Genomic DNA, 22,744 nt, shown 5'->3' with positions numbered 1-22,744 from the left:
TTTATTTGTATCACACAGACCTATTTCTATAATAAAGCGTGGAATTTCGCATTGCAATTTTATGCATTTAATTGATAAATACATATCCTATTTTGATACAAATGCAGTTCAATGTGTTTGGGTTGGTTTTATTGGGATGTGATAATGTGAATTATCTATCAACATATATTCCAGTATGTCACAAATAATACGCAGAAAGCAATGCATCGTCCTCGTATCGTGTAAAAAATTAGCCTCAACAACGCAAATTGGACTTGTATGAAAATAATCAACATCAACGCGGACAGTAAAATGCTTTTAAAACATCGAATTTCGGTACGAGATAATTGATTAGCGCGATCAACGAATCGGAAAAATCAAATTCGCGTTTTTGGCGTCAGACTGAATATTGTTTGGTCAAATAATAACAGTTTTCTGCGTCAGATTTTATTATTTTCATCCAAAAATCGGTTTACCTGACGGCCAAAAAGCGCTTCGCATGAATTTTAAGTAACTTGTTTGAAATCCTATAATTTTTTAAAATAATTGATGGAACTCAATTTGATGTATTGTCACCAAAAACCATTGAAAATTCGTTTCTCAGTCAAAGCATAAAAATATTTATTCAGGGGGTATTTCACCCCCTGAAGATGTGAAAGAAAATGATAGAAAGCTTCGTCGAAATTCGAAATCGTCACAAAAGTCTAACTTTTTGATGAACTATTTGGAGTTCAATTTAACATTTTTCTATTTGTTGTTAAAACATAAGCTAACTACTGCTGGCTGTATCTCTACTTCCTTCTGCTTTTCGACGTTTCAGAAATAATAAATCGGTCAAAATATCCGAAATCAACGCCGGATGTTTAAAACATCAAGGAGTTCAGTATGATGCAAAATAATTGTGTTAGATGCCTTGTTAATTTTATTTCATTATTATTATTGGTTTCTTTTACGAGAAAACTATAAATAACTAAACTGAAGTTGAATTTTGGAAAAATTAAATATTTGGCCCCACCATTGACCAATATTTTCGTGTAAAATTGTAATGTTTCAGTAATAAACGGATTAAAATATTTTTAATTTTTCATAATAAAAATGCAATAATAAAATTGTTACTTTTTATGTAACGAATGTAGATCAGTCAGTGTATTTAGCGACAGAATATAAACAGGTTACGTACATGGGTTCTAATTTGTGAAATTGGATACAGTTTCCCATTAAAATTTGTTACCAAGAACACGTTTGTTACGTTAAGTATAAATCGCATCAAGTAACACATCACGTATGTATATAAATAAATTCTGCGAATATGCCTTGATCGACGCTAATTTTGAAAAAAATCACATTGTCTAAATCTCTAAATTTAAGTCGTACTTATAATTACTAAAGTGTTCTAAATAAAGCCAAATTAGTATAATTTTCTGGAAAGTATTTCGGCATTGAAAAATCAGAATTTTTCACTAATACGGCCCCCGTTGACACACAATAAAAAAGTATAAAGGCATTTATTTTTCCTTTGTTAACGGCTTCCTTTGTAAACTTGTCTCAGCAAAATTCGTACAGCCACTAAAATGTGTTATATTGCAGTTATTAAATTTTTATATTTCTCTATATGTGGACCATTTTTCATGCTTTTGCACATTATGGTAGATTTCTTACTTTGTAAAGAGGGAAATACTTTTATCGTTTTCTCGCAAATTTAATTGCGTTTCCCTCCTACGACAAATACTTTTGAAACATTGTGCAAATAATTTACGAACTCTTTCATTTCGATTGATTTTGATTGGTCGCATTAATCATTACGACTTATTAGTCACTTAATGCGACAATATGTTCGGGACAAATGGGTCAAGGGAAAGTGGGGTGTTCTTTTATCATTCCATCAAGACTATAAAGTATGCAGCTAAAGTCAAATTACCTTTTACACAATGGAATCAATATGTATGACCAACTATATTTAAAATTTTTACCTGCGCCGACCTGATCGCCAATCTCTATGCAAGATCTTATAAAGGTGGCCCACATTCTGATCGTATTTTATGAATTGAAATTTCGATTGTAATTTCGCAATCAATAAGTCGAATTTGGGAATCGACTATTTGATTTCGTTTACATAAGTGCTTTTGTTTTTGCAAACTTTATTCTTATTTAAAGCAAATTTATTTATTTTGTGGCTAAACTTAACATGAAGTGAATATACAATTGAGTGTTAAGAGTTTTGACACAATATATTAATAGCAAGTGAGTATTTCACTTCCTGTTAGATCAATCTGGATTGAATCTATTTGTAATTCTAAACTTCAAAGCTGTTGTACAATAAATTAGAATCAATATGGATTTGTGTAGGTCACACCTCATCAACTATTATCAATAACCCAATTTTTCCATATACATATTTGTTATTCGAGTATATCTGTATGTTTCCTTAAGCTAAGCGGCTCATTACTTCTTATAAAACGCTAAGAGATTCGGTTAATTCAAATATCTACTTTCTTATATGGAATCAACGCTGTAAAATGCATATTCAGTCCACTAGTTGGTTGTATGAATAGCAATTCGCAGTGCATTTTTCGCTAATACTATTTTCCGTCTTAACGCATTCCATAAATTAGCATAGCAACTAGCTATAAAATATTGGAATAAATAATTAAATTTTGCCATTGATAATCTCGAGATCGATGATTTCGTGAGAAACTCAGTCAATAGTGATTGTGAACAATGTGTTTTCTCTTAATTTAGTTTCAATCAAAAGAATAGTGCTATTTGCGGGCTGTTGCGTGAGAGTATGATTTCAAATCGAATCGTGTGCAACTAATTTGATAGTGTAATGAAAATTTGAACATCTAATAAAGAAGTAAAAGTACCCATTATGAGATATATGTTTAAAAGGTTCGCTTCAGAATTTTCTAGATTAATTATGTGTGTCGTAATTTACTTATTACATTACGTGGGCGGTAAAATTTTTATGTATTACGAACTACATCTTATTTGAGCTAGACGCCGTCAAGCGCCAAGTATCGGATTCGATTTATGTTCCATTCTCATTTCTTCGTTCTGCTTAATTAATAATTCGTAATTAGAACGCGCAACCATTGCACGATGATGAATGTTTAATAAAATCGCTATAAAACATTTTCCTATTATTTCATTCAAATTGGCTTGAAATTGAAGTTTGTGTAAGTTCAATCTGGTGGCTGTTTTGTTCATAAATTAGAATATTTTAATTGAGCATGGGATATAATATTATGATTGGGGTGCTGACGAATATTGCGATTTTGAGTTCAATATACTATCCAAAATTTGCACACTCAGGGGTATTGCTTTATTGGGCATTTCGGCTTTTTAGCATATGACAAATAAACCATTAGGCACAGACTTGCAAAACTTAAATTATTATGAGTCAATTCGTTTCAAATTATTAAAAGCAAATTGATATTCACTTGATTAGACTATCTAGCTTGACATATTTTGTGCAATAATATGTGGCCGTAAGTGAAAATAATGATACAAAAAATAAAATTAATTATTTATAAGCTGCAAAAACATTATCATTATCACTTAATTTTTAAACTTTTCATAAAGATCATTAAATTTTGAAAATAACGTTTGTACTCCGAAGTTGGTATTTTTTCGGTTATTTCTGTGGTATTATATTATTTAAAACTAAACTAGATAATAGATATATATAAAAAATATAAACCGAAATAAATGATAGAAAACACATTGAAGCTGAATTTCATTTGTACCAGGGAGCACATAATATTCAAAGTTCGTATTTATTCAAAATTCATAGTATCCAATTTAGTTGAGGATCGATTAAATGAATAATAAATAATAAATTATATATTTGCTGTTTCCTAAATTGAAACTAGTTTTGAGTCTTAGTGAATGTCTGAATTCCTGCATATCAAGGGCATTCTAAGTGATTGAGGAATGCCGGTACAGTTCAACAAATATTACAGAATTTCCCAGCATTTATCTCGACTAGAGCCAACATTACAAGAGTTCAACCATATTAGACCTTAGTTATGAGTAAGTAAGTAGAATTTCCATCAACCTAATTATCCTGCAATTTTTTCCACTTTACACACAGATAACATTTGAAAGCTTAATTAGTTCTATTAGTCATTTACATGATTTAGTTTCATTCAAAGATATTGTGCTACATAGTGGGACTGAAATGAAAAACTACAGAAAAAGTAAACCGTTTTAGCATTGAAATTATAAACAATACGCTTTGAAAATTTAAATTAATTCGTTAAGGTGCTGAGCGAACGTGAGCAAAAGAGACCAGTAATGAAAATAAAGTAACTGGTGTCCCTAGAAACGATTTTGCCCAGTCACTTAAGTAATTGAAATTAATTCTTGGTTCTTGCAAATTTAGATTATCAATAATCAAGTTTAATTTTTCAATTTGATTGGTTTAGGGCTCAACGAAACCGAGTTACTAATTTAAAACACTATTTTCTCATACCAATTATAGTAATTGAAAAATCATAAATACATGGATTTCTTATTGATTAGTTGACAAATTAACTATTTAGAAATTAATTTACTGAAAACGATTGGTAGGAGAATGTAAGATTGTTTTATTATGATACTTTTATCTGCAAATAAAGGTGAACATTCTGCAGCTGACACAATCACTGACACGCGAATTAAATTGGTCTGAAAAACCATAAACTGTGTCATTATACCGTCTTCATTTATTTTTATAACAACAATTAATCTGACTAAAACTCAGTAAAAAAGCCGGTGTCTCAACCGGCTTCAATACCACCAATAAGGAATTTCTGTGATAATATTAACAGATGCAAATGATGTCTTATTTATGTTAGTGGCATTTTTTCGATGTAACAGCCCCTGTCCTAAATCAATATGCTATATCTATTTATTATACGGAAACCGATCTATCTAGGACCGACACGGTTTCAGTAAAAAGGGACTTTTCTATGTAAACTTTGGAAGCGTAGGTAAAAATCGCATGATTTACATGACTCGATAGAGGAGCTTTCATCACGATGAATCTTCGATGACAAGAAGTGGCTAAACAGTCCCCACAACAACAGGGTATCTATTTAAAAACCGCAAATAAAAGATCTGTGGTTAAACCCGTCATTAAACAGGGCTTTATTAAGACAGCAGTGGAATGTGTCGCGGTTCTAAGAACGCCCCAAAGCCAACAAAGATAGTTTTATTTTTTTAACGACCGTTGTTGAGAAAGTTCTGTTTGCATTATACTGAAAGAATGTTTACAATTTCGGCATGTAAAAGTGAGTTTACATGGAATCATTTTATGTGGTCCGACCTGTCTAATAAATTTTAAATGTTTGCCTCATACACAACATCATAGAAACCAGAGCGCTTTAGTAAGACTTTTTTTTAAGAAAGTAGATGGTATTTGCATTTTCATTTTAAGCCATGTTTGTTTATTATGCATAGGGTTATTTGATTAATCTATTGACACCATCGCATTTGATCTGGCTTATACATTGTTTTCGAGAACGGCATGACGAAAACATGTTTGAAAGACATCGTTTTGTGTTAGTTTTTCAATAAATTCAAACTGTATCGTCTAACATTTGGATGATTCAAATTGAAATCGAATGATCCTTCGAAAGGGATCAATGTTGTTAGTACTACCATACTGGAGTACATTTAAATCTTTAACGTCGAATTGTTAAGAGGAAGCAATAATGTTTCATGTCTTTTGCAAGTTATCTCAACATTTTAAACTAGTTTTTTTTTGTATATGTATATTTAAAATAACTATTCTGATTTGATGATGATTCATTGACGTTCTTTGTTTTGCCGAATCGGGATTTAGACATAACCTGTCAGAAGAAAAACTAGAAAGTTGGTAATAAGAAAATTAATATAAATTTAATTACCCGCTCTAAACAGTAAATTAATTAAGTACTACTTTTTTAGATTTTCAGCGCTTTTTGCTGCAAGATATCAAAGCAAAACTTGGATAAGCAAATAAAAAGAAAGTGATTCAAATATTACTTGACAAAATAACTAAAATCAAACGTATATATTATTATCGAACTATTGAGACTTTTTATTATTCACAATTTTTGACCAGAAGTGAATTAAGAAAAACTCATCTAGAGGAAAAGATGAATCACCGAATGCACTTAATTACAACAGAAAAAAACAATAACCGCGTCGAAAATCCACTGATAACGTCAAGTTTATTTTTACAGCTGCAGCTTTGTTGAGATAACATTTTTCAAATGAACAAACATTTATTAATATTAAACCAATGTTCAACTGAAGCACCTAAAACAAAACATGTATAACGTTCTGTTAAAATAACATTTTTTTGGTTTTTGGTGAACGTTTGTCGCTACTTGCACCATTTGATATTTGTGCAACCCACATTGAGCAGGAAAATATTTTAAGCTAGAAAACACGTTTTGATTTTAATGAATCACCTTTAGAAGAAGAACTACTGGATATTCACGACCACTTCATTTTATATCTTATGATCCTTCGAGCGGGATCTTGTTTTCCGCACTCAACAAGAGCATAACATTTTCTAATGTAAAATGCGGTTTCGAAACGGTCAATTATACCGTACCTGTGGCTGATGACAAATAAAAAATACTAACTGCTCAGCATTATTAATGAATCGACTGTTAATGATATACAGTCTGGTGGGTTAAGCTACTTTAGTGAATTTAGACTTTTCCACTAGTCTGATTCTTATTGGATTGTTTCACCCGCTGTTAATTTAAAGCCAGGGGCGTCCATAAAGGAGAGCCAAACACTGAAAAAAACGATTCCTTAAACAAAACACTTGCAATGTTGTTATATTTGAAAAACATATCAAATGCTTCCATAGTCCATCACTTGTGAATATATTCATTTATGTTAAAGTTAATTGTTTTTTTATCAGTGTTTGTCGCATTCTGCTTCGTTTCATTGCTCCAAAGCGTTAACGAAAGTTAAACTCTCAGAACAAAGGACGCAAGAAAATACTTGAAAGCATTTTAAAATGTAGCCAAATAGAATTTTAAATATTAATCCGCAATATGAAACACATAGTGACAAAAATTATATTAATTTTTTGTATATTAAACATGCCAAATTAAAAGGAGAAAAAATATAAAAATATTTGGAGAAAAGTGAAAATAGGGATTCATTATCTTATAGCGTTCGAAGATATAACATCGTAATAATATAGGTATATATATTTAAATTAACAGTATTGCTCGGAGATGAATATTCGTGGAGTTTTCTTTACTAGAAACAGGAATAAAAACACTACTTTTACATGAAGAATTTTTCCAAGAGAGACTTGCATATGTTTTTTAAGCAGCCTGTATAAAACGATAATTTGGAAGGAATTTAACACTTCTTTTCATTTCGTAAAAATGATGTTTCAGAACGAACAGGTATCTTTTGTTCCTTGATATTTATATCTAGTTTATTCGCGAATTTTTATTGCTTTCCCAAGGGTGGAATTCTCAAGAGTATTTATTTTGCTTTTCCTTTTTATATTTGCAGTTAGATTTAATTTCTAGATTTATTAGAAAATATATTGAATGTCTCTCATATGGGCATCCATGCAGAAAACCGTTCCAGTCTCATTTTTTTTTCAAAATATAACCATAAAAATTTGTGATTCTAGACGTCGATAGTTTATGAAATGACAAAAGTTGCTACTTAACAGTTTGATGACAATACGAATCCACTAACGTCTTAACGTGCGAGTAATTGGAATTTTTAAAAACGAACAATCTGGATCTTGTGTATCTCAAAGTGGTGGAAACGAACGGAAAAAAATGGCCGAAAAGCACTCTGGTTAGAGAGACGAATGTTTACAAATTATTTAGGCATGTAAAAGTGGCAAAGCGAGAGGCGAAGAGCAAGAGCCGTTCGAAACCCATACCTGGCTCGGGAATTTATCTGATCGAGCGTTGAAAGTTGAAAAGTCGTCAGTCGCGTTCGAACCGGCGAGTAGAGTTGAGTGGAGCAGACGAGACGAGACACGTTTTCCGTAGCAGACGCGACCCGACTTGAAACCGTGAATATGAGTGTTCGGGAAACAAAAAATCGTTGCTCACGTTACGACCGGTGCTCTAAGAACGGGTAGAAGTCGTTCAATTCGCAGCACCTCTACGCTCTACAAAATGTAGTTAGTTCTTGTAGACGAAGATTTCACACGATTTTGTTAAGAGAATCGGGAAGACTCGCGTTTGATTTAGTAGTTTCAGTCCAAACTATCTGTGATATTACAAAAAAAACAAGCACGAATAGATTTTTGTTTGTGAGTGAATGGTTTTTCTAGACACAACTCCAGTGCTAAACAGGATATCCTTATGAAGTTCATTGTGCAATGTTTATTAGTGATGTTTCTGTGATATTATCTTGGTTCTCATTTAGTGGAGGGTGACTGTAACGATTCGCAAAATGGTTTTAGGATATTTTAAACGCTTGTCTCATCGGGTGAGTTCTGAGTAGATTGCACCCGACTCCCCCAATTCTACTAACCCTCTAACCAAATTTAGTGCTTAGAGAGATTTACTAACCCGATATTAACGCAAGACTGTAGCAGCGGTCTGAAGCGAGTTTTAAAAGAACTCAGTGGTCAAGAGAGGCGAATGTGGCCGGCGAAGATCGGACTTCTTTTGTGTTCTTGTAGGTACGTTTTAAACAAGTTTTGTGTTCTTGTAAACAGACGATGATTATTTTCATTTTTTTCGAACGTCGTGGAATGTTTCGATTAGTTTAAGGATAATAAGCAGCAGTTCCTACTCTTTGCTTTGTTGGCTGTTGAGTATTGATTGATAATGCATCATGCTTTTAGTTAGTTATTCCCTAATAAGCCATGGGATTTTTTTCAAGCTTAATTCTGTTGAAGCTTTGATTTTTGCATTAGATGTTTTTCTTAATGGTTTGTCATTATGTCAACTTCCTTTCTGAAGTTTTTTTAAATTTATGAGTCATTCTCGATTCGTTCTTCATAAAGTTCACTGTTACATGCTCACTGTCGGCTGTGAAAACAATGCTTTAATTATTTACGTTATTTATACAGGGTGTTGCATAAAGCCTGGGTCATCGTTCCAGAATGTCTCTCACATAGAAGTATAATGAAGGGAAAATAAGTTTTTCTGTTTAAATTTTTTGCGGGTTGAAAATAAATGAAATAGTGAGGTTCTTAACAAAAAAAAACTTTTTTTTCAAGTTTTGCTGCATGAATTTTGTTTCAAAGTTACAAGATGTTAAATATGTTAAAAAACATCGGTTCAGTGTAATTTTATACATTCGAACCTCGATTTAATCGTTGGAAAAGAATTGGAGCCAGATCTCAACTTGATAATGCACAAATAAATAACCATAAAAAAATTATTTTATAGATTACTGAATTTCGCTTGCGCTCAATAAATTAAAGAAAAACAAAGACAAAATTGCAAAAGGTGCTCAAAATGTTGTTCCTCAATACATTTATAATACTCAATACATTTTGCAATGCGTTCCTTTATAGATTATTTTACTCGATCAAAAATACCAGCCATCTGCCGACTTGGGTGACACCCCATTTTAATTATTTTACGAAGAGTTCGCACCTCCGAAAAGGTCTTGGAATTAACTAGTATTTCAAGTACCCTCATAAATCAAAAGAGTGAAAATCGGGAGAACGAGAAGGCCATATTCTTGACTGAGAAATTAAAAATTTTCATTAACTTTTTACAGGTAAATTTGTGTTTTATTAACTTTTACCGTTCGAAAGTTGTTATACTAAAACTATAATGGTTTTTTTTTAAATTAACACCCCGTAATTTAGAAAGGAAAATTCGCAGGGCAACACTTTGGGGGGCGGAAAAAAGTTTATTTGGTTACTAAACTCTATGGTTAATTTCCTACCTACTTTTAAATTACACCGGGCATAATAATACTTTTTATACCTAATTTTTCTATTATATAATACCTATATTTTCTGTTGTAATGTTATTTAAAAATCAATTGGTATTGGAGGGATGCAGGATGAAAATGGAAAATTTTATTTCCAGTCGTTCTGTTGGATATTTCTGCTGCTTTCGGATACTGTTTTAAGTTTCCAATTGAGTATATAGTTTTTAACAGTTTTTAGATTTTGTTTGTTCTCAACTTTATTGCATTACAGTTGTATGTTGCTTTTATTAAGAATTACTGAAAGACTAAGAAAAGCAAATTAAATTAATGGTTCAATCATTCTACCAGATATTCTGAATGTGTCATCATTATCATTTCTGGTAAATGATCGCCCCTAACTAAGTATTAGCTATTTAGTGAGGCATAGAATGTGTCCTAATTAAAGCCTCTTTAAGTTTCCATATGGGGGCTTGTAAATGAGCTTGCTTATGAGAGTCAGTACCAAGATTCAACGAATTTTTTACACTAATCGATAACTTGAACTCTTAATACCTCAGGAAGGGTTGCTCCTATCCTCTTCCCACTACGCTTACTACCATTTCTCGTAAAACATAAAACAATGTTTGTATTTTGTGGCTTACAAGTATAGTGAAGTACGTATGAAAATGCGTGCTGTTTCAACATCAAGTTCGAATTTTGCACGTCCAAGAACATACAGCTTCCAAATTTAATTGAAATACTGATGTTTCAAGAATTATTTAAACATTTTGAATAAACCTTCAACACTATGAAACAATACAGGTTCGAGCGATGAAGCATTTTTTTCCAAAATTCTCATACAATAAAAAGACTAATTGGCCTGCGAAAGTCCCTTCTGCCGCCCCTTTAACTTCATGAAATAAATTCCCACCTAATTTCGTTTGCCGATAAATATTCTGCAAAATGTTTTTCAGCCACTTTAGCACAATGGTTGTTAATTGAATGTTAATCTCATCCATACAACTAACATTTTTTGATTATTAGTGTGTCCCTGTCTATTGTTTCAAACGCTCTCTTATGATCTATGCATACGTAGCAATCGTATTGCAGTAATCTATTTCTTTCGTGCACCTAAGTAGCATATATTGACTTGTACTTTTCATTTTTTTCACTTAACTTGTTGAAGTTTTGAGAGATGACCGGGTTCTCTACTGGGACCAGCCGGATTTTATCTGTTTTTGTAAGAGTCAAGAATGGTTTTGAGAGAATACATGACGTGGAGCCATAATCAGATCGAAAAAGTAAAACCAAACCAACAGAACTAAACTGTTTTTTAAATGCCACCCGATAAGAGACACGAACTTTAAAGCAACTAACTAGATCATTTTCTATTGCAACCTAATTGGTTTTTATATGCCGCTATAGAGTAGATAGGTTTTCTTTAGACACTAAATGATCTCTTGTAATTTATTTAGAGATAAATTTGTGAATTTTTTCATTTTTGATTAATGAGTGCATTTCCGTTCTTCAAACTCTTCACTAGGAGATTCAATTGTAGACACTGTATCTTGGATACGACCGACAAAAACCTATTACGGCTCTTTCATTGATGCAATTAAATTCAAGCGTGGTATAGGATACATCATTTGTCTTCTTCTTATTAATTAGTTCCTTTATGGTCTGCCACATTTTCTTACTATAATTCTTATAATTATCTGTTTTTTTCTTCCTCAAGTGCTGCATATGCTTTTTTATGAGTGTACTAATCACTATGTTTCTTTTTTCTTTGTACATATTATACTTTACAGGTTTAATGTGGTGTATGTTGTAAGTGTAAAACTTCGTTACTGTATTTAATTGTCTTTATGTTTATCACAGAAGATCCACTGCACCAAATCATCAAATTGTCGAGTTTCAGTATGCTTTTGAAAACGTTTTATAAAGGTTATGATTACAAATGGGGGTGCCTGGGAAATTTTTTAAGTGCTAAGATATTGAGAGTGTTTTTGTGCTAACACAATTGAACCCTGCTCTACACGTTACTTGATATTTAAACTTAATTAATAATAAAACAACTTTCAATTACTCATAACAAATAAATCTCTCCCTTAAGAAAAATTTTGCAGTTTTTCTTAGTGCGGACGCACATAGGATAGTTAGTGAAATTGTAGAATTTCCCGTACTACTGAGTTAACTTGTGGCAACAAACATGAATTATGTTAATTTTTCTGGTCGAGTTTAACCAGTGCCAGACCGGATGTTTAACCAGATTTTCGGATGCTAATTTGTAAAACTATTTGTTAGGCCCAAACTAGGAGAATTAAAGGCATGGTTAAGCGAGGTTTTCTCAGAATATTTCACAAGTATGGGAAAAATCGAGGAAAACTGCATCTGAAATCGTCGGAAATATGTTTGTAGTCGCGGAATCGAATAGGAAATCGCTGCAATTGAGGAAATCGGCTCCAAAATCGAAGCAATTGCTTTCGAAAATCCCCTAAGGCATATCGAAATCTTTCCAGAATTTAGAGATTACAGCTTTTACTTTGTAGTTTTTGTGAATTTTTGTCAATGGAATATATTTAGTCTGAGTATTTCGTGAGCACAATCTCGATTGATCTTTTTCATTTACATTTGAACCAAATTGTGTAAGAATTTCCATGTAAACATTGAACTAAATGAAAATGTTTACTGTTTAAATTGAAGTAATTAAGTTTCAATGAACCTAAGTACTCTGGATGTGAACCGTTAATGTATATAGCAAGCGCCTGATAAATATATATATTGACTTTCTCCCATATTTATATTTGGACACTCACAAACTAAATATTTTGTCAAAGAGCCCAATAAATGCGCTTTCCTTTATACATAAAGGTAACCAAAGCCATCTACTAGTCAGACTTATTTAAAATTACAAGGGACGTACTTTGCCTTTATTTTTAATAACTACTTCTGGCTTATTCAAATTAGTACACCAGCAACGAACATTTTTCTGCGTGGTTTTACATTACTTTACTGGCCATTGAAGACATTTTCCATGCATTATCATAAGTCACCGAAAAGGTTGCCCTGTGAATTATTCGCTTATATTTAAGGTATCATGTAAGGATTCTTAAAAGCTTTATATAGAAGCGGTGAAGTGAATTCGTTCTGCTTATTGAACAAAGAGCCAATGTTCCGTTTGGTCTTCAGTGTTCGGCTGAAGATGCCAAGATCCAAGTTAATTTATCGTTCATAAAGTTCCAGTTTCAAATAACTAGAACGAATTAGAAATGTAACTTATAGTATTCAAAGAACAAGGCCTATCTTAAGACGTATCTCTTGGCATACCACTAGGCCAATATTAGAAGTGTTTAGCATTTATTGGTTCCGGTAGTTTCACTCAAAAGGCGTTTTCTTCAAATATGTCAATACCGAGGTCAATAGCTAGAGATTTATTGGCATGTTTTGTTCAGCTTTTGCGAAGCTGCATAGTTTGCAAGATTTTTGCAACCGTTTTAATTAAATCTGAATATCCAAGTGCGACTTGCAGCTTTCACCAAAAATAGGTTTCAGTTTTCTTCAGAACGTATTTTTGAGGATTCTTGCATCCAAGCTGAACTCATAAATGCGCTGTTGTCTTTAGATCTTCGTGTCTCAAAGACATTCATTTTATTTCAGAGGCAAACCTACATAACGTTCAATGTAAACTACGTTTGTAGTGTTCAAACAAAGATTTTGAGCGTGACAGCGATAGGAAAACTGCATTATCAAAATTATAGCTTTATTAGTCCGTTTTGCCAATCAGTCTTTAATAATTGACGTGAGCATTCATGCATTCACTTTCGCGATAACATCGGCAAGAATAAACACACAGTTTCCATTATTGCACATAAGAAGTCAGTTTCTGTTCTAATATTGATTATTAACACAGTCATTAAACTGTGGTTAATTAAAAGTAAACGATCACTGCGGCCAATATTTGCGAAGTAGGTATTTTTGCAGTAAATTTCGTTATTAGATTGCGAGGTTGTTTCTGTGTTTATGTTATAATAAATTCTACTTGAAACTCTACTGGTAGATTTACCTCGCCCTTTCGACTTATTTTTAGCCTTGAAGTAGTAAATACGGTTTGGGTTTGCATTTGCCTTGTGATTTACTTAAGTATGCTTGGTTGAATGTGCTGGGAATTCACTTATTCCATAATTTTGTATATTTTTTTTAATTTTTAACTTACGACTAGTGAAATGAATGAAAGGTTTTAAATGACTCATAATTGATTATTTGCCTCAACTAACTGATCAGGCCAGAAATTATCGTTTTCACTACCCAACCAACAAGCTCGCATTAAATTGTTAAATACATTATCTAAGGAGAACTTCGAAGTTAATATCTCATCAAGTTCTTCTTGATATCATGTTTAATTTTTTAACCACTCTGATGCCTTTCCGTTTCAACTTCTACGACCTTTTTTAATTATGGTTTTACGACGTGTTTCGTCCCAGGAACACACTGAGGCTCTGAAATATAATTTATTTGATATTTTCACTGAAACTTGTTTACGACAAGGCAAAATTGAAAACAGCGCGCTATACTTAGACTGATTTTATTAGGCTCTGAACGATGGTTTCTGAATTGTCATCCACGTATGGAGGGTTTAGGTTGGCATGTTGGAATAAGCCATTTCCAGATGTTTCGCATATGTCTAAGTAAGGTAAAAATAACATAATACATATCATCTGTTTTCCACTTTCCGATGGATTTATTTGGAAAATGTTACTGTTTTTTGTTTTCGTTCAACAAATCTTGAATTGTACAATAGTTTACTATTATACTTCAATAAATCCACTCTTTGATATTTCACAGTTTAACTATGGATAGTGCAGTCATTCATATAAATGGTAATAAAAGTGAAACAATAGACACTTCTGTGCCAAACAATCAGCTACTGTTCAGTCGATAGTTGCTTATCAATTCAAATATAGATTTTATTTTCATTGGCATCATGCTATTTATATTTTGCCACCGTTTACTCAATTAGGTCCAGACATTTTTGTTCCATTTGTGATTTTTTGAGTGGATTCGTTGTGCAAATCAGTAAGTTGTTAAGATCAGCTGAGAAGTCTTCTTAGAGTTTGTTTTCTCAATCAATACCTATGTAAAATTTATTTTTACCAGTTAATTTTTTCCTCGAATTGTTTATGAAACTTTCAAGATGAATTAATTATGAATCATTGCTTTGGAACTTTGAAGAAAAAGTATTTTGCTGTCCAATTACGCTCATATGAAACCTATAGCACGTGAAATCAATTTATTTAAAAAATTCAAAAGTGTTGTCTTTTGGACAAACTTTATGTAAACCAAGAGAAATTAGAGAAATTTGTCGAAATTAAACATACCAGAACATGGTAATATTTTTCTTTTTTTCGGTCTTTTATTGTAGCGTATGCTTTTGTTAATTACAATCAATGTCGTCACACTTTTGTTGATTAAGTCCTTTCGAATGCTTCGTAATTGAAGAGTGCTTAAGCATGAAGGCGACTTTTTCGAGATATTTCATTTTCACGGGTTGATTTAAGCTATTTGCTAATAATAATGAAAAACTAGGATTATTGAAAGCAAAATATCCAAATCAGCTGAGAAACTTTCGATTGCTTTATAAAATGTGGCAGGTAAGTACTAATTACTAGAAAAAGAAATTTGCCGCAAAATCTTGTTATTAAGTTGCGCTTTCCGGTTATGCCAATCGACAATTTTTTTCTTAGTCGAGGAGAAACCAAAAATCAGACATTCGAATCTTGAGTACAATGATACACAAACCACAACTTTTTTTTAAGTTCATCAAAGCCGTGAAAGTTTCCGTTCCATGTAAATGGAGACATACTATTCAGTCACTTCAAATTATCATTTTGATACACATTCAAAAGTACTTTTGGCTAATTTGGAATTGATATTGCAATTTGCAACTGTTGTTCCATCACCCGAAATCCCTGGGGTTTTACCTTTCTAAACGATTTCTTTGACAGAAACATATTTTCAGATCAAAATGATTTATATCGAATGTGCATTTCACAAGTACTCAGCCTAAGTTCGATGTATAAAATAAATCGATAGACAGTAGAGCGCAGTGTCGATTAATTTTCAATATTTCCTTTTAATGTATATTTGATCGAGTAATTAATCAGGGTGATTCCACATCATTGGCTACGGTATTGCAACGAATAAGGGGCCAAATCAACGTCAAGTAATAGGTAATTAATATATTTTCTAACCCTTTATAGGAAAATGTTATTGGCGGTTTTGATTAATTTTCAGAGTTGAAGTCTGCTTTAAATTTGAAAACATCCAAGATTTAAGCAAATGTTTAATGTGCTTTTCAATTTTCTTTTAATTAAGTATGTTAAATCCATGAGTTGTACAAACATTAGTTATGTTCCTTTTAAATTTTGTCATTATTTTCTCGGCTGTCCCAACCATAGTGAGTACATATTTACTTTTAAGTTGATCCTAACAACGGAAATGATTTCACTGTGCAACTCAGGTGCTAACGTAGATTTACTGTTTGATTAAAGTACGTGTTTTATGAAGAAAGTAGTATTTATTTATATTTAACATTAATGTTTTCATTAATCAATTCACTAATGAATATACCCGTTATTGCAGCACTAACGGCAAGAGACATTTTAATCTATTGACTTTTGACGCTAATTTGGTTTTGATTACGATTGCTGTGCGGAATGAATTGAAATTAAAATGTTGAATATAGACAAAAACATCGTCATTATTAAAAGTAGTAGTAAATTTAAAATATATAAAAAATATATTTTAATCCTATTTTCAATTGGTAAATAGATATTGATTGGGAAATGTTAAATTATTTCAGAATGTAGTAAATTACTCAAGTAGAATGCGATTTATTAAACAAGCGTGTGCTATTGGAACATGTTTCAATTTTCTTTGAGAAAAAATATTAGGCAATTGTTAATGTTTTGATTTTGTTCTCTGCTCAAGTATTTAATTAATTTTCATGGGTTTTATCTGAAAATTCTTATCAACGGATTATAATAGTAGTTCTCTAATAAAGGTCTATGCGGTTTTTTTTGTTATATTTATTGATTTTAACGAAAACATTCACAAATTGCAAAGTTGCCGGTTTTGAAAATACATATTGTCTAGTGGTTGGTGCCTTTTTATGGGTATTCGTAGAAAATAAATATTCATGTAATTACTCGAAAACATCAGCAATTTTCCACAAGTTCGTCGAAAAACCCCAACATCAAATGCATACAATACGTATATTTAGACCGTTTCATTATTCTTTTGCACCTGGTTCTCTTCTTCAGCTGAAAGAATCAAAAGAATGATGGTCAAGAGCCCCGGCCAGCAAGACGCAGAACGCCGGCCCGTTCAGGGCTTCTTTCTTCTTTTGTTGTTGTTGAAGGTATGTTTCAAACGAGTTTCGTGAAGGCACTCTCTAATATTTTATACGGTACAGATGATGGTTCTGATTTTTTAAAACGGTATACGTAGACGTAGCTCGGCCGCCGATGTTTCTTGGTATGTCGTTCCTTCGGCTAGTGCTGCTGCCTCCTGCAAAATATAGTACCACACGTTCCGGTATCTTTTCGTGATCTAAGTACATGTTGAATTTTTTCGTTTTGTTGCCGAGCCAGTGGTGTTACTTAACTTTTTTAACCGAACCATGCACAGCTATTTCAGCTGAAGTTTCCCAGCTTAGCTCATTATTTATTTGCAATTGTAATTGTTGTTAATTGGCTCGAAGTCAAATTGAAACAATAATTCTTCTATTAAAACAATATCCAAGTGTTGACTAGAATTTATTACATAATTTTGGGTAATACGTTTTTCTACTATGCTCTGCACATCTCCATGCGTGATGGCAGTTATTTACCACTATTGTATTTTAATGTCATACACTATTAAGGTGAGGCATTTTCTGATATTTTTCTGGATTAACCAGTTGATCATTTAGAAGGGCTTAATTTGAAAGAGTATGCAAGCGTTCAAAGTTAAATCACTTCCAAAAAGTATATTTTTTAAAGTGTGACTTTAACGCAAGCGTTTTCCGTCTGGATTTGCTTAACAGTTTTTGTCCGATGCAGTTTATAGATTTACCCAACTGTTAATTTGATTAGAAAAACGCAAGCTCCATCATCTTCTAGCGTTTCCACTAATTCTAAAATTGAACTTTACATTCCCAAATCCACAAAGTTCATGAATGTTAAAAAACTTAAAAAATATCGTTGAAGTTGTGTACTTTAAAAATCTATTTTAATTAGCCCTGTGACATCTAATTTAAACACGACGTAATTGAAAAAGAAACGATTGCCATATGTTGAAAATATAGCTGCATGTTTGAAAAATGCATCTGCCGCATTGATGTTTATGTATTTATCATAAAATGGTCTTAAACCTAGGGCTATTTCGGTTCTGTGCTTTATGATTGTTTATTCTTTGTGGGTTTCTGGCTCGAGGCAATTCTCATGGATCTTTTCAATGAGCGCGGTATTACACATGGCTGTTTATTTATATTAATGATTTTTTATTATTGCCAGTATTGTGGTGAAAGTCGAATAAATGCAGCAGTCGAAGTAATTCTATTAAGAAACTAATTTCCTCATGTATCGTGTAAAACATGGCAATGGTAGCCAATATAACTAATCCGAGAACTAATCTTTTCTGCGCTATGGACGGTCATTAATAATTCTTTCTCTTGGCGTACGAAAAGTAACTATTTTCAACTTTTATCTGAGATAGGCCATTAATCAATTTGTGCGATAGTATACAAAGCGAAAACACGTAGCAATAATTGTGTTATTGTGTAAAATTTAAATTATTTTATGTAGTTTCTAACAAAAAAATTATGGAACTCTTCTGCTTTTTTAATCGTATACGAAAGATTGCCAGAACTATTTAAAACGCAGTTATAAAAAGATGCTTCAACTTGAGCTAGTTGATCTGGATTTATATCGCCCAATAAAATAGTATGTTGTGAAATGTTTGTGGAAATTAGCCTTTAACGACCGAAAAAATCTGATTCTGAAGTTGGAGACTATTTATTAACAAAAGTTGAGAAAAACAATAAAGCTTCAAATAAAATCGGAATTTAGGAATAAGAAATAAGATAGTTAAAAACTTCCTTTAGTGTCGAAAACTCCACTATTGTGAAAGGGCGCTTCTTTCTTCAGTCATCGCTTTAAAATCGTTGAAAAAACAAAACCACAGTCATCGAAACCCACTTCTTTATATTCGTTTTCTAGGCATCTAACAGGTAGTTTTTGGTAGCCTCCATACCCTATAATTCTCTAAATACTGGGTTACGTGAATTTGGGATTGGGCAATTAAATTTCTGACGATGCCATCATTTTATTTAATGAGCAGGTATTCCACTAGTACTTCTGGCTCATTAGAGTTATTACTTTTCCTAATTTGTCTCTTTTATGTATGTTGTAAACGAACGAGGACAATTACAAGTAAAGTGGGGTTTACAAATAGGGCAAATTGAATGGATTCGAATATGCTGCTAATGCCGTCTGTGCTGCTGTAATAATATACTAGGAGTTCTGCTCAAAATAAGAACGTAAATTTGGAGCAGCACAGACCAAAATATTGTTCATATTTCGTTCAAAAGTGCAGGCTCAGTTCCGTCTTATTTACAAATTTTCTCTTCGCTCCAATTGAATATTAGTCGACGGCGTTTGTATTAGAACACGTGTTACTTAAAACCCCGTTTGCATTAACTTCGCTCAAATAACGCGAAAAACGTAACCATTATCGCTGAGGATGTACTAAATTACTGACATTTCTCGGACAAATTTTCCATTTCCATCTAGATCAATATCGCGTTATATCTTTAAAAACTTTTCCACCTATGCGCTAAATAATACACGCACCGGTTTTTTTTAATCAATTACTTCTGCCTTTAGAACGAAGCCATGTTTGCTCGGCAAGTGCACCTAAGTGCGTCCTGATTGCAGACGCAGGCGGAAAATCAGAACCAAACCGGGAAAAATTCAAGGGAAATTTTCCCTTTTCATGTGGAAAGTAGGCCGTCCATGGAGAGTAGCGACGAACGGGGATTTCTTTACCGAGAAAGACACTTTTCAAGCGATGCATTGACGCAGCTTTTTTTCCGCGGATGGAGTGTATATGTATGCATTATGTATTGCACATATAGAGTGTTTACTGTGCGTCGAGGGTCGGGTGCACTTCCCAAAAGAAGCGTGCAGAACGATCGATGTTTTTTCGTTTTTTAAATTCTACTCTCCAACATTTACTTTGAGATAATCTAGGAATGCAAACATGTTGTCAACCGTAGTTAATTGCATCTGATAAAACGCACTTTAGGGATTGATTTTTTCAAGTTTACAGTTTTGAGAAGCCAAACAATTTTGTCAAATTAAATAACCACAGTACACGCTGGGCTAGTTCCCAGAATCGGGATATAGTATGTTCCAGAGAAAGGAATTATAATCGAGCAATTTTTCGCATTATTTCCATTCGCCGAAGACCGTTGTTGAACAAATTGTTTCAGCGTAAAATGTCAGCGATTCATTTAATTCTATGTAAGGCCGCGGCATTTATATTCTTCTATAATGCCTTTTAATCGTGTAAATTATTCAGTTTACTTGGTTCTGTGAAATTGTTAATTAACGAAGCAACTCAACCAGGCTCGGCCATTTCTTCGTTCTATCTTTACGGTTATTGACTTGGCAGGTTTACACTGTTTTGTTGACAATCGTCAATGTTGTAAAACGTACAGTCAGTCATTATTGTTTTAGTGCGTCATTGCAATGACTGAAGAGGATTAAGCTATTTAGTACTGTTTACAGTAATGGCTTAAACCTATACATGTTTAACTCATAGAGAGAACGAAGGGACATTAAGATTTACCAGAACTATATGTGCTGAGTGTTTACCTGGAATTGGTGTTGTTTGCAACATTGGAATAGGGAAAGAAGAATTTTCAAGCTAAAGATTTTTCTGCAGTTTTTTCCTTATCATATAAACGACGCATGTTTTCCTTGACGGCTAGTTTTCTGTCTATCCAGCGAAGTTGTGTGTGTGTGTGTGTTTGTTTTACTTGGTATCGTTCAAATTGGCTTCTGAGCAACATAGTGTTATATATTATTCAATTCCACATCAAAAATAAATCTTACAGCCCGCTTTTGTGATCTAACAATTGTCGAGCTACCCACACAAGTTTTCCATAAGGTTACGTGATAGGAAAGTGCACTATTGAATATACTTCCGGCAGGCTAAGTTAATAAACTTTGATTTCGATTTATGCGTACTTATTGAATGTTGATTTAAAATTAATTTTCGTTGTTCACACATTTTATATTTGATTTAGAGTCATTCAATTTTTGTTTCTAAGTAGATTATTGCATCGCACCACCAGACAGTTATAGGGAAGTAGCATTTAAAATAAATTAAATGAACATTAGCATATTCCTGATAGAACATAAATATTGTTAAATAGCATGGCATAATCTTAACGTACGTTTCAACTGAAACACGCCTATCACAGCTTCGGCCGTCAAGTCTTGGTCGTTTCCTACCAAATTAAAAAGATTCACCCAATAAAAACAGGAATCGAGAATTAACAGGCTTTAAATTTGCAATTAAAACAAATAAAAGCGTTCCATCGGAGTAATAACATCGATTTATGGCAACATAAAATAAATAAGAAGTTTTCTTCGCTCTGACGGGAATTGAGACGTTGAAAGCCGGGCGTACATTCGTATTACATGTAGATAAACACCCACCGAATTATATGAAAGTTTAATTAAGATGGATTGGTGAGGTTGTTCTTGGGTCGTCTAGCGGCATAGCATGATTCTAGCGGTACTTGAATCCCATGTGTCAAGCTACAACGTTTTTCGGATATTTCATAATTAACTCCCAAACATTACAGGTGTTACCATGCGAGAACAGGTTTCGTCAAGTAGGAAAAATGAAAGTTAGACGAAATGTAGGAGGTTTCCCGATGACAACACTAAATGCTTGTAAAATTAATCCATTTCAAAGCATTTTAAATTGCGACCTGCTGAAAGGTAGGTCTGTTTATAATTTAAACAGAATTAATTGAACGTTCGTGATAATATAGCATAACAAGCGAATAGTTTTCTTTGTCTCTAGCAAATTAACTCAATATGATGCCGTGTTTGAAAAGTTGTAATGGGTTTTTCTTCTATAGTTCCTTGGAAATTAGAAAAGTGAAAAACACAATACGTAAATTATGTTTCGTCCACAACATACAATAATGCTTCTGTTAGGATTCATGTTTGCGAATAAATAATTCACCTGATTTGATTTGTGTCCCGAAATTGTTGATCAACAATGAGAGGGCGTACAGAAGACCTGAAAATAAGGCCAGTACTTCATATTTAAAAATTTCCGATCTGGCTTCCTTATGGAGTTATGAGCCTTCAACGTGACGAGTTGAAAAATGAAATTAATTATTACATTGTTCGATCGCACCTGTACAATAACAAGTTTCGAATAAATTTACAATTCAAAAAGAAGAGTATCTGTGCGCTACTTTTGCTTCAAAAATTTTACAAACGGCTAATAAACGGAGTAACAATTAAAAATAAATTTGATTTTTCAATTTGTCACTTGGAAGACCCATAATTCCACAAGGAAGCCAGATCGGATTTTTTTTATATGAAGTACTGGCCTTATTTTCAGGTCTTCTGTTGGCACTATTATTGTTGACCAATAATTTCGGGACAGCCTGTATAACATATTTATTGGAAACACTGCTGAAAACGAAAATATTTTTTTTCAATTGCAAATAGACTTGAAACAAAGGAGTTCGTACAAATATATTAGAGAAAGGAAAGTAGGGATGATGTTCAGGGTGTCCCGTAAGCTCATAATCAAAAGGGTACTGCGATATTCTTTGGACCAAAAGAAGACG

The 22,744-nt window shown here is 32.8% G+C and overlaps 1 protein-coding gene across 2 annotated transcripts in view; it reads left to right on the top strand.

The window, feature by feature from the left end:
* Nucleotides 1–7,909: 7,909 nt before the first annotated feature.
* LOC109536848 (ephrin-B2a) overlaps nucleotides 7,910–22,744 on the top strand; it is a 75,351-nt gene continuing 60,516 nt past the window's right edge. For both annotated transcript variants that reach the window (XM_019903264.2, XM_019903263.2), the window contains exon 1: nucleotides 7,910–8,436. In XM_019903264.2, coding sequence (XP_019758823.1) covers nucleotides 8,401–8,436 — 36 coding nt within the window. In that variant the 5' untranslated portion in view covers nucleotides 7,910–8,400. The remainder of the gene's footprint in view (nucleotides 8,437–22,744) is intronic.

The sequence above is a fragment of the Dendroctonus ponderosae genome, unplaced genomic scaffold (genome assembly GCF_020466585.1).
Source record: "Dendroctonus ponderosae isolate FM_Combo_2020 unplaced genomic scaffold, Dpon_F_20191213v2 Dpon_F_20191213_6, whole genome shotgun sequence".
NCBI lineage: Eukaryota > Metazoa > Arthropoda > Insecta > Coleoptera > Curculionidae > Dendroctonus > Dendroctonus ponderosae.
This window is presented reverse-complemented; position numbering and strand designations above follow the sequence as displayed.